Below are 12,489 nucleotides of genomic sequence, written 5' to 3'. Positions count from 1 at the left end.
TTTACTTCAACTGAATTTTTTCTTTTTGGCTCATAAGCAAATCTCTGAAACATTGAGAATTTGGTTCCATTTTTTTATTTTTATTTGTTTATTTACAGCATAACAGTGTTCATTGTTTTTTAAACTCCCTCAAAATCAGTAGCATTAGATACAGTAAATGCTTGACCACCATATATAGAATGAAATAGAGATTATGAAGTAAGAAAAAGTACTCAAAAGGTTTTTCCTTTTCATCATACATCCCGAGCCAATATTGCACTCAAGTTGCTCTTTCGCACATCTAGAACACATTTTTCTCCTTTTTTGTCTATCTGTTTCTTTCTGTCTCTTAATCTTCACTCTTCTTGAGGACAGGGACTGTATCTCACTCTTGGCTGTATCTGGCATAACAGAGGACATAGGAGATATTCAGTAGGTCTGTATTCTATGTGTAGACACATCAAAGGTGCATCAAATGTGAATTTGGGGGAATTAGCTTTGCTTGAGTTAAAATTACAATGTTGACTCCACTTTTCCTTCTCTCTTAAAGCGATCTGAATTATCAAAATACTACAACAATAATTTTTCACATTCTTGCCGTTGTACTCAAATTAATGTTTAATTACTGTTTTCTTTTGCTTTCCTCTAGAACTGAACAATGCCACAAAAAGATTCTTTCCTAAAGAATATTTGAAAATAAAACAAAGCTTTCAGAAATCCAGCTCTGCAAAATGGCCGCTACCAAGCTGTAGAAAAGCATTCCATCTTTTTGGAGGTAAGGAAACTAATGCAAAAAAGTTTGGTAACTTTGTGCAAGATCTCTTTTTGAAACCATTTTTTCCCTAACTAAAATGTTAGTGGAAACGTATTTCTGAATTGATCAGTTTTAAAGAAGAATTTTGCTAAGTATCTTCTGGATGAAAGCTTCAATATGTATATGAAGAAAATGGAAACTATATATTAAGAGCAAAATTTGAGAAAAGCAAATGATTAAATTTACTTTGCCTTGCTGTCAATAATGTTTAATATGTAGATAATGAAATCATTGCAAAAGTATCAGATTTGACAAAAGTTGTATTTGACCAAAGCACTAGTGTTCCTTATAAGAATCCTGAATAATTCATTATCATAAGTAAGTTTATTTAATTTTATATTTTACAATTGTCTCACAAATTTAAAACAAGTAGAAAATAGCAGTGTCTGGGTGTACTGAGTGTTGCAGAGATATTACAGTGGAATAGGAATACCAGTTTCTGGGTTCAGGTCTGACTAGTGGAATGACTTCAGAGGTGTCATAGGAACCCATTCTTCTGTTTCTGTTTTCCCATATGTAAAATGGGAGCATGTATATATGTGCAATCTAATTAATATAGTTGTAAGGATCAAATGAGCTAATGTGAAATCATTATCCTAAATTATCCTAAATCATCCTCCTAAATTATCCTAAATCATCATCCTAAATTATCAAAATAAGGTCAAGGCAATCTCTAATACCTTTTTGACCTTTGAGAATTTCTTTTTGTAGAATGATAATCATACAATATGGACATAATATATAATTTCTCCTTTTATAAAACCATAGTCAGTGCATGAATGAACTACTGTGCAGTTTTAGCATTTACAACTTGTGATATTATGGACTCTAGAAAGCTGCAGGTATGGAGAACTCTGATCTTCAAGGAGCCACGATGACATGAAACCAAAAGGAGATAGAAATGGGGCCTATATGGTTGAGGCAAAAAATCAGTTTATTTATGAAATCCCTGAGGTATGAAGAAAGTAGTTTAAGGACAGATATAACTTTATACAGTGGTTTGAACAAAGAAAATAATTTAAAGACATTTTATAAACATGTACTATTTTATAAAGTAGTAACTAACTGTGGAGACTCATCCCCAGATTTGATATAGACACACTTAAGCATAAAATGAAAGCAAATTTAAGAAAATCAGTCTTATTTGAAAGATTTTGTACCAAAGAAAACTTAAAATATGAATTAGATACTTTAAAAGATTCCTTTGTATCCTATCATCTGCTATACACCCAAATTTTAAGAAAGAATGGTGCACCTTTAGGATAACCAAACAATTTCCTTCACCTTTTTGTATCCCAAGATACCGAAACTATCATTTAAATACTTGGTTCTTTGTGATTTCATATTTGTCTTCCCCATATGATTCCACAGAACTTGTTACAAGCTTTTCCTAAATGTACTGATTTATCATCACCTTTGTCTATCACATTTGGTATTTTCAGTCCTTTAGGTTTTCCAGTCTGATAGGTATAAAAGTGGTAGCTCATTGGGTTTTTAATTTCAATTTCCTAATAACTAATGGGGAATAATTGCAGCTTTATATGAATATTGACTGTTGCATTTTTTCATCTGTGAAATCCCTATATAAATTTTGTCCATTTTCTTATTGGTTGCATTTTTCTTACTGATGTTTGAGAGTTTTAAAAGAGGTGACTCCTTTTTCTCTTAATTGTATGAATGAATAGCCACTACCATCTCCCAGTTGTGGTTTGTTTGTTGTCTTTCTGGTATCTTCTGATAAATTGTGGTTTTGCATTTGTTTCACCATCTTTCTGGTCTGTATTATCTGCCTCATGAAATTCTTCTCTATCCCCAGTGTCATTAAGGTATCTTCCTGTGTCTTTTTCAAATAGCCTAAAGGTATTTGGAATTGATTGTGTTGTTGTTTCCTGAGTTTTGTGAGGGTTGTTTATTTTGCTGTATTGTAGGTAGGGATCCAATTAATTTGGGCTTTCTTCCTATTTAGCTTTTTTCAGTTATCATTTATTGAAAATAATTCATCATTTCTCCACTGATGCATACTAGTCTGTCATATTTTATAGTCCAATGTATGTGGGCCTATTTCTGAGGTCTTTATTGGATTCCTTTCATCTGTTTGTCTAATTCTTTTCCCAAACCATAATTTTTTTAATTTTTTAATTAAATATTTAAAATAATTTTAAAAATTAAAAATAATTTTAAGTGAAATGCAGTGTTATATTAGTTGCAGGTGTACAACATATTGATTTGACAATTTTGCTCTAATAGGGTGTTTTTGGTTATAGGATTTTTTTCCTTCAGCACTTTAAATATATCATGCAATTTTCCTCTGGCTTGCACAGTTTCTGCTAAAAAATCAGATGTTAGCCTTATGGGGGTTCCCTTGTATGTAACTGTTTTCTCTTACTGCTTATATATTTTCATTTTTTTTAAAGATTTTATTTATTTATTTGACAGAGAGAGAGATAACAAGTAGGCAGAGAGGCAGGCAGAGAGAGAGGAGGAAGCAGGCTCCCCTCTGAGCAGAGAACCTGATGAGGGGCTCGACCCCAGGACCCTGATATCACGACCTGAGCCAAAAGCAGAGGCTCAACCCACTGAGCCACCCAGGTGCCCCATTTTCATTTTTTTATTAACATATAATGTATTATTTGTTTCAGGGGTACAGGTCTGTGATTCATCAGTCTTACACGATTCACAGCACTCACCTTAGCACATCAATGTCCAGCACCCAACAACCCCATCCTTCCCACCCCTCTCTGCTCCAACAACACTCAATTTGTTTCCTCATATTAAGAGTCTCTTATGGCTTGTCTCCCTGTCTGGTTTCATCTTGTTACATTTTTCCCTCACTTCCTCCATGATCCTCTGTCTTGTTTCTCAAATTCCTCATATCAGTGAGGTCATAGGATAATTGTCTTCCTCTGACTTATTTCACTTAGCTTAATACACTCTAGTTCCATCCACGTCATTGCAAATGGCAAGATTTCCGGGGCTTTTGATGGCTGCATAATATAAATTTGGAGGCTTTTTTGATTGCTGCATAATATTCATGTATATGTGTGTATACATATATGTATATATACATATATACATATACATACACATGTGTGTGTGTGTGTGTGTGTGTGTGTGTGTGTGTATCACACGTTTTCTTCATCCATTCCTCTGTTGGTGGACATCTAGGCTCTTTCCATAGTTGGGCTATTGTGGACTTTGCTGTGGACATTTGGGTGCACATGCTCCTTCGTATCACTACATTTGTATATTTGTATCTTTGGGGTAAAAACACAGTAGTGCAATTGCTGGATCATAAGGTAGCTCTATTTTCAACTTCTTGAGGAACTTCAATACTGTTTTACAGAGTGGCTGTACCAGCTTGCATTCCCACCACCAGTATAGGAGGGTCCCATTTCTCTGCATCCTTGCCAACACCTGTCATTTTCTGACTGGTGTGAGGTGGTGTCTCAGTGAGGTTTTGATTTGTATTTCCCTGATGCCGAGTGATGTTGAGTACTTTTTCATGTGTCTGTTGGCCATTTGGATGTCTTCTTTGCAGAAAAGTCTGTTCATGTCTTCTGCTCATTTCTTGACTGGATTATTTGTTCTTTGGGTTTGAATTTGATAAGTTCTTCATAGAGTTTGGATACTGGTCCTTTACCTAATATTTCATTTGCAAATATTTTCTCCCATTCTGTCAGTTGTCTTTTGGTTTTGTTGACTGTTTCCTTTGCTGTGCAGAAGCTTTTTATCTTGATGAAGTCCCAATAGTTCATTTTTGCCCTTGCTTCCCTTGCCTTTAGCGATGTATCTAGGAAGAAGTTGCTGCAGGTGAGGTCACAGAGCTTGCTGCCTGTATTCTCCTTGAGAGTTTGGATGGATTCCTATCTCACACTGAGGTCTTTGATCCGTTTCGAGTCCATTTTTGTGTATGGTGTAAGGAAATGGTCCAATTTCATTTTTCTGCATATAGCTATTCAATTCTCCCCACACCATTTGTTGAAGAGATTGTCTTTTCTCCATTGGACATGCTTTCCTGCTTTGTCAAAGATGAGTTGACCATACTTGAAGATCCATTTCTGGGCTTTCTATTCTTTCCCATTGATCTATGTGTCTGTTTTTGTGCCACTACCATACTGTCTTGATGAGTATAGCTTTGGGTGTTGAATTTGATAAGATCTTTATAGATTTTGGATACTAGCCCTTTACCTAATATGTAAGAACTTAAAGTCTGGAATTGTGATGCCACCAGCTTTGGTTGTCTTTTTCAACATTCCTCTAGCAATTCAGGGTCTTTTCTAGTTCCATACAAATTTTAGGGTTATTTATTCCATTTCTTTGGAAAAAGTTGAGGGATTGCATTAAATGTGTAGATTGCTCTAGGTAGCGTAGACATTTTCATATTTGTTCTTCCAATCCATAGGCATGGAACACTTTTCCATTTCTTTGTGTCTTCAATTTCTTTCGTGAGTATTCTATAGTTTTCTGAATACAGATTCTTTGCCTCTTTGGTTAGATTTATTTCTAGGTATCTAACAGTTTTGGGTACAATTATAAATGGGATTGACTCCTTAATTTCTCTTTCTTCTGTCTTGTTGCTGGTGTATGGAAATGCAACTGATTTCTGTGCATTGATTTTATATCCTGACACTTTACTGTCCTATTTGAGTTCAAGCAGTTTTGGAGTAGAGTCTTTTGGGTTTTCCACATAAAGTATCATATCATCTGCAGACAGAGAGTTTGACTTCTTCTGTGCCAATTTGGATGCCTTCTATTTCTTTTTGTTGTCTGATTGCTGAGGCTAGGACTTCAAGTACTATGTTGAATAGCAGTGGTGATGGCGGACATGTTCCTGACTTAGGGGGAAAGCTCTCAGTTTTTCCCATTGAGAATGATACTTGCTGCGGGCTTTTTATAGATGGCTTTTATGATATTGAGGTATGTACTCTCTATGCCTACACTGTGAAGAGTTTTGATCAAGAAAGGATGCTGTACTTTATCAAAGGCTTTTTCAACATCTATTGAGAGTATCATATGGTTATTGTTCTTTCTTTACTAATGTGTAGTGTATCACATTGATTGATTTGCAGATGTTGAACCAACGTTGCAGCCCAAGGATAAATCCCACTTGGTTGTGGTGAATAATTCTTTTAATGTACTGTTGGATCCTATTGGCTAGTATTTTGGTGAGAAATTTTGCATCCGTGTTCATCAGGGATATTGGTCTGTAATTCTCCTTTCTGATGGGCTCTTTCTCTGATTTTGGGATCAAGGTAATGTTGGCCTCATAAAATGAGTTTGCATGTTTTTCTTCTATTTCTGTTTTTTGGAACCGTTTCAGGAGAATAGGTATTAATTCTTCTTTGAATTCCCTTGGGAAGCCATCTGGCCTTGGGCTCTTGTTTGTTGGGAGATTTTTGATGACTGCTTCAGTTTCCTTACTGACTTTGGGTCTGTTCAGGTTTTCTGTTTCTTTCTGGTTCAGTTTTGGTGGTTTATACAACTCTAGGAATGCATCCATTTCTTCCAGATTGTCAAATTTGCTGGCAAAGAGTTGCTCATAATATGTTCTTCTAATTGTTTGTATTTCTTTGGTGTTTGTTGTGATCTCTCCGGTTTCATTCATGATTTTATTGATTTGGGTCCTTTCTCTTTTCTTTTTGATAAGTCTGGCCAGGGTTTATCAATATTTTTAATTCTTTCAAAGAACCAGCTCCTAGTTTCATTGATTTGTTCTACTGTTTTTTTGGTTTATATTTCATTGATTTCTGCTCTGATCTTTATTATTTCTCTTCTGCTGGCTTTAGGCGTCATTTGCTCTTCTGTCTCCCACTCCCTTAGGTGTAGAGTTAGGTTGTGTATTTAAGAACTTTCTTGTTCCTTAAGAAAGGTTTGTGTTGCTATATACTTTCCTTTTAGGGCTGCCTTTGCTGTGTCCCAAAGATTTTGAACTGTTGTGTTTTTCATTTTCATTTGTTTCCATGAATTTTAAAAAATTCTTCTTTAATTTCCTGGTTGACCCATTCGTTCTTTAGTAGGATGCTCTTTAGCCTCCATGTATTTCAGTTCTTTCCAACCTTCCTCTTGTGATTGAGTTCTAGTTTCAAAGCATTGTGATCCAAAAAATATGCAGAGAATGATCCCAATCTTTTGGTACTAGTTGAGACCCAATTTTTGATCCAGGATGTGATCTATTCTGGAGACTGTTCCATGTGCACTAGAGAAGAATGTTATTCTATTGCTTTGGAGTGGAATGTTCAAATATATCTGTGATGCTGATCTGGTCCAGTATGTCATTTAAAGTCTATTTCCTCATTGATATTTTGCTTAGATGATCTGTCCATTTCAGGGAGGTGGGTGTTAAAGTCCCCCACTATTACTGTATTATTGTTGATGTGTTTCTTTGATTTTGTTATTAATTGGTTTATATAATTGGCTGCTCCCATGTTAGGGGCATAGATATTTAAAATTGTTAGCTCGTGTTGGACAGACCCTTTAAGTATGATGTACTGTCCTTTCTCATCTCTTATTATAGTCTTTGGCTTAAAATCTAATTTATCTGATATAAGGATTGCCAGCCCAGCTTTCTTTTGATGTCCATTAGCATAGTAAATTATTTTCAACCTCTTCACTTTAAATCTGGAGGTGTCTTTGGGTCTAAAATGAGTTCCTTTTAGACAGCATATTGATGGGTTTTGTTTTTTTATCCATTCTGATGCCCTGTGTCTTTTGATTGGGGCATTTAGCCCATTTACATTCAAGGAAACTATTGAAAGGTATGAATTTAGTGCCATGATATTGCCTGTAAGGTGACTGTTACTGTATACTGTCCCTGTTCCTCTCTGGTCATTACTTTTAGGCTCTCTCTTTGCTTAGAGGACCCCTTTCAATATTTCTGTAGGGCTGGTTTGGTGTTTGCAAATTCTTTTAATTTTTGTTTTTCCTGGAAGCTTTTTATCTCTCCTTCTATTTTCAATGACAGCTTAGCTGGATATAGTATTCTTGGCAGCATATTTTTCTCTTTTAGTGCTCTGAATATATCATACCAGTCCTTTCTGGCCTGCGAGGTCTCTGTGGATAGGTTTGCTGCCAGTCTACCTTTGTAGCTTACAGACCTCTTGTCCTGAACTGCTTTTAGGATTTACTCTTTGTTCTGGAGACTTGTAAGTTTTACTATTAGATGACAGGGTGTCGACCTATTTTTATTGATTTTGAGGGGATTCTATGTGCCTCCTGGATTTTAATGCCTATTTCCTTCCTCAAATTAGGGAAGTCCTCCACTATAATTTGCTGCAATATACCTTCTTTCCCTCTCTCTCTTCTTCTTCTGGGACCCCAGTTATTTTAGTATTATTTCATCTTGTGATGAAACATCTTATCTCTTGAATTCTACACTCATGATCCAGTAGTTGTTTATCTCTCTCTTTCTCAGCTTCTTTATTCTCCATCATTTGGTCTTCTGTATCATCAATTCTCTCTTCACCCTCATTTACCCTAGCAGTTAAGAGCCACCATTTTTTATTGCACCTCATTAATAGCCTTTCTGATTTTGACTTGTTAGATTTTAGTTCTTTTATTTCTCCAGAAAAGGATTCTCTAATATCTTTATAATCGTTATTCTGAACTCTAGTTCCAACATCTTACTAAAGTCCATATTGATTAGGTCCCTGGCAGCTGGTACTGCCTCTTGTTCTTCTTTTTGAGGTAGGTTTTTCCATTTTGTCATTTATCCAGAAAATAATAGATGAATGAGAGAACCAAATGCTAAAAGGGTAATAATGACCCCAGAAAAATATACACTAAACAAATCAGAAAAGACCCAAAATGGGGCATGGGAGGGGGAAGTGAACAAACATATTTATATTTATATTTAATATTTGTATTACATTTTCATATATCCATATATATATTTATGAATATGATCAGGCTGGTGAACAGAGGCACACACTAGATTTGGGGTGTATTTTGGTCTGTTAGAAGAAACTGCCTTGCAAAATTCTAAAGAAGGAAAAACATACATATAGAAAATGAAGGATATATATGATGAAGGGATGGAGTATGACTGTAAAGATGAAGATTGAAAAAGATTTTAAAAAAAGAATTGATGAGAAGTTGGTTGAAAAAAGAAAGAAAAAAATGAAAAAATAAAAAGGATGTGATCAGGCGGGAGATTAGAACAAAGCCATACACTAGATTTAAAGTATATTTTGGTCTGTTAGAAGAAACTGTATCCCAGAACTTTTAAGAAAGAAAAACTAATATATATACAAAAAATAAGATTAAATACAATGATGAGATAGAATATGACTGTAAAAATGAAAATTATAAAAGATTTTAAAAAAGGAATTGATAAGCTGTTGGTTGAAAAGGTAAGGAAGTCTTGTTCTTTCATTTGGGAATTCCTTTGCCTCCTTTTTCCTAACTCTCTGTGTTTGTTTCTGTATATTAGGTAGTTCAGCTACATCTCATGATATTGAAAGTAGTGGCCTAGTTTAGAAGAGGTCCTATGATGCCCTATAGTTCAATTACCCCTGGTCACCAAAGCCAGCTGCTCCAGTGATGTCTCTTGTGTGGGCTGCATGTGCCCTCCTGTTGTGTCTGAGCCATGATTGTCTTAAGCCCAGCCAGCTGCAATGACCAGCTTTACTTGCTGTCAGCACACTGGGCAGGGTTTGCTCCCTCAGTCTTTGAAAGGCCCTTCTGCTATACTGGAGCTTATTGGGACAGCACTCAGCCTGCTTGTCTAGAGTCAACCTTTCTGCCATAGTCGTAAGCATACTGAAGGGCAGGGCTATTCCCTGTGCAACTTGCTAAGAGGTTCAACTGCAGGAACTAAACTACAGGCATACTGGTGTCTGAGATTATCTCCCTCTTTCCCAGGACAGAATTCATTTTGGAGTGGTGCCATTCCAGCAAGGGCCACCTACAGGAATTGTTAGGGCTGGAGCCACTTTAGAGGAATGCCTGCTAAGGCAGGTGGGTTGGAAGGGACAGGTTGGCAGGGAAATGCTAGGGCAGGACACACAGTACCAGCAAGGTCGTTAGTATTACCACTGACTCTGGCTGTCTAGGCTAGGGGAGAGGAAGAAAAGTGGTACTCACCAGTACTTTTGGTGGAAAAATCCATAGATCCCTGCGCCTCGGAAACACATTCTTAGAGTAAAGTAAAGTACTTTAAAGTAAAGTACTTTACTTTAGAGTAAAGAGTAAAGCTTCTTCATGTATATCCTAGGCACTTTTCAAACTGCTGCTTATGTGCTTGTGTCTCAAGATAAGTTACTTAGTATGCTGGCCCTTTATGTTTGGGGACTCAGTTTCTTATCACCCCACGGCTCTCTGGGAATTAGGCTCGCTGATTTTTAAAGTTCCCAGAGTTAGGCCCTGCTGGCTTTTAAAATCAAATATTATGGAAAAAAAAAAAAGAAAGAAAGAAAACCAAATACTATGGGACTCATCTTCTCAGCACAGGTCCCCAGTGCCTAGGGTGCCTGGCATGTAACTTGGTCCTCTTGTTTGTCCATGCTTATCATGGTCCCTCCCATTTGTGGTTAGTCATGCAGGGACTTTGGTCCCAACAGTGTTCACTCCTCCTACCTTTCTCTATGTGACTTTCTTTCTAGGATTAGCTATGGAAGGTCTGGTAGTCCTCAGGTTGTTTTCAAGGTCAGTTGAATTGATGCAGTTGTTGTCTCTTCTTGTTCATGGAACAAGGAGAACTCAAGATTCTCTTACTCCATCATCTTTCCAAAACCTCAGTACCATATTGTGTTAATTACTAATGTTTTATAGTAAGTCTTGCCGTCCCCTTTCAAACTAATTACGCTGTAAGAGTGTGTTGGTTTTTTGGGTTTTGTGTGTTTTTATCCTGGCTCTTTGAATTTTAGAATCATCTTGTCAAGTTCTATGTAAAATTACACTATATTGAAATAAAGAGGTCTTATTCAATGCATGAGTCAATTTGGAGAGAACCGACATCTTACAGCAACAATTCTCCCTGTCTACTAACTAGTTTTTAATCTTCTTTTATTCAGATCTTTTAAATCTTTAATGCCTTAAAATAAAACTTTTTAATTTTCTTTACAAATTGCCTTAGACATCTTTTTTACAGATTTATTTCTATATACTTGCTATGTTATTGTCCTCTTTTCTCCATTTCTGAACCTTGAGTGCAGAGTTGGACAAGTCCTGTTTCTAAATTTATGGCATACTGTCATCACTAGTCCACACTCACTGGTTTCCTTTTATCCCCATACTCTACTCTCCATTATGTTTGGTTTATTTAATGTGTATCTTTTTGTTAGTATTCTTACATAGTATTTGTTATTTTCTGTGCATATATTTTAATTTACAGAAATATATATTGCATAAATTTTTCAAAAAATTTATTTATTTATTTATTATTTATTTATTTGACAGAGAGAAAGAGTGTACAAGCAGGAAAGCAGGAGAAGAGAGTAGGAGGCTCCCTGCTAAGCAGGAAACCTAATGCAAGGTTTCATCCTAGGACCCTAGGCAGAGGCTTAACCAACTGAGCCACCCAGGCACCCCCGTTTCTTACTTTTTTACCTAGCACCAAGCTTTTAGATCCATCCAGGCTGCTATGTGTACCTCTAATCTGTGGGTTCTAATTAATGCTCTAATTCAATATGCATCTACCACATTTTATCTATTTATTCACTGACTGGAATACAGGATGCCTTCCAGTACCTGACACCATACATAACACTAATGAATATCTTAATGTGAACTACATGAATATTTATTTAGTGTGTAGACTTAGGAGCTAATGTCTACATCATAGAATATGCATACACCTAATTTGACTAAATTAGTGCCAGCAGTTCTCCCAAAAGACTGATGTAGGTACCTATTTTTTTTTTTTTTAGATTTTTATTTTATTTATTTGACAGAGAGAGATCCCAAGTAGGCAGAGAGGCAGGCAGAGAGAGAGGAGGAAGCAGGCTCCCTACAGAGCAGAGAGCCCGACGTGGGGCTCGATCCTAGGACCCTGAGATCATGACCTGAGCCGAAGGCAGAGGCTTAATCCATTGAGCCACCCAGGCGCCCCTGATGTAGGTACCTATTAACAGTGCTTGAAGGTTGGGAAGAATTAGAATTTTGGAAAATGACACGTGTTAGAGAATAAGACTTAGGAAGCTCCATTATTTTAATTTGCGTATATCTGATCTTTAACAGGTTGAGATTCTTTCAAATGCTTATTAGTCTTTTGGATGCTTATTTTTTAAATCCTTTACTCATTTTTCTAAAAGGGTTTTGCCTTTATCATTCTTCCCACATTTCTTATATAGTCTGTGTATTAATCCCTGACCAACTTTAGACATTACAGATTTCTTATCCCACTTTATCATCTGTATATTGTTTATGTTGTCCTTCATTGAAAGAAATCCTTAACTTTGATGTAATTAAATCCACCTTACTTTTGCCTATGTTTGAAGTTTTAAGAAATTCCCAAATCCAAAAATTTCCTCTTAGATTTTTTTTTTATATTAACTTCATAGTTTTACCTTCTCATTTAGGTCTTTATCTAGAATCTATCTCTTAAGTTACAGAAGTATCTTTCTTTAAATAATAGCCTACTTTTATGAATATTTATTATACAGTGATGCTAGGTTTTAAAAATTATTCCATAATTATTGTTGTATAGACATGTAATTGTGTGTGATAGTGGTATCATATTTAGCAACTTTAATAAATTA

The 12,489-nt window shown here is 35.9% G+C and overlaps 1 protein-coding gene across 1 annotated transcript in view; it reads left to right on the top strand.

Annotated features, from left to right (window-relative positions):
- RNF180 (ring finger protein 180) overlaps positions 1–12,489 on the top strand; it is a 167,778-nt gene that overhangs the window by 123,218 nt on the left and 32,071 nt on the right. Inside the window, exon 5 of the mRNA XM_045998928.1 lies at positions 629–754. Coding sequence (XP_045854884.1) covers positions 629–754 — 126 coding nt within the window. The remainder of the gene's footprint in view (positions 1–628; positions 755–12,489) is intronic.

The sequence above is a fragment of the Meles meles genome, chromosome 3, assembly GCF_922984935.1.
Source record: "Meles meles chromosome 3, mMelMel3.1 paternal haplotype, whole genome shotgun sequence".
NCBI classification, from domain to species: domain Eukaryota; kingdom Metazoa; phylum Chordata; class Mammalia; order Carnivora; family Mustelidae; genus Meles; species Meles meles.
Note: the sequence above shows the minus strand (reverse complement) of the source record. Positions and strands in the feature narration are given on the sequence as shown.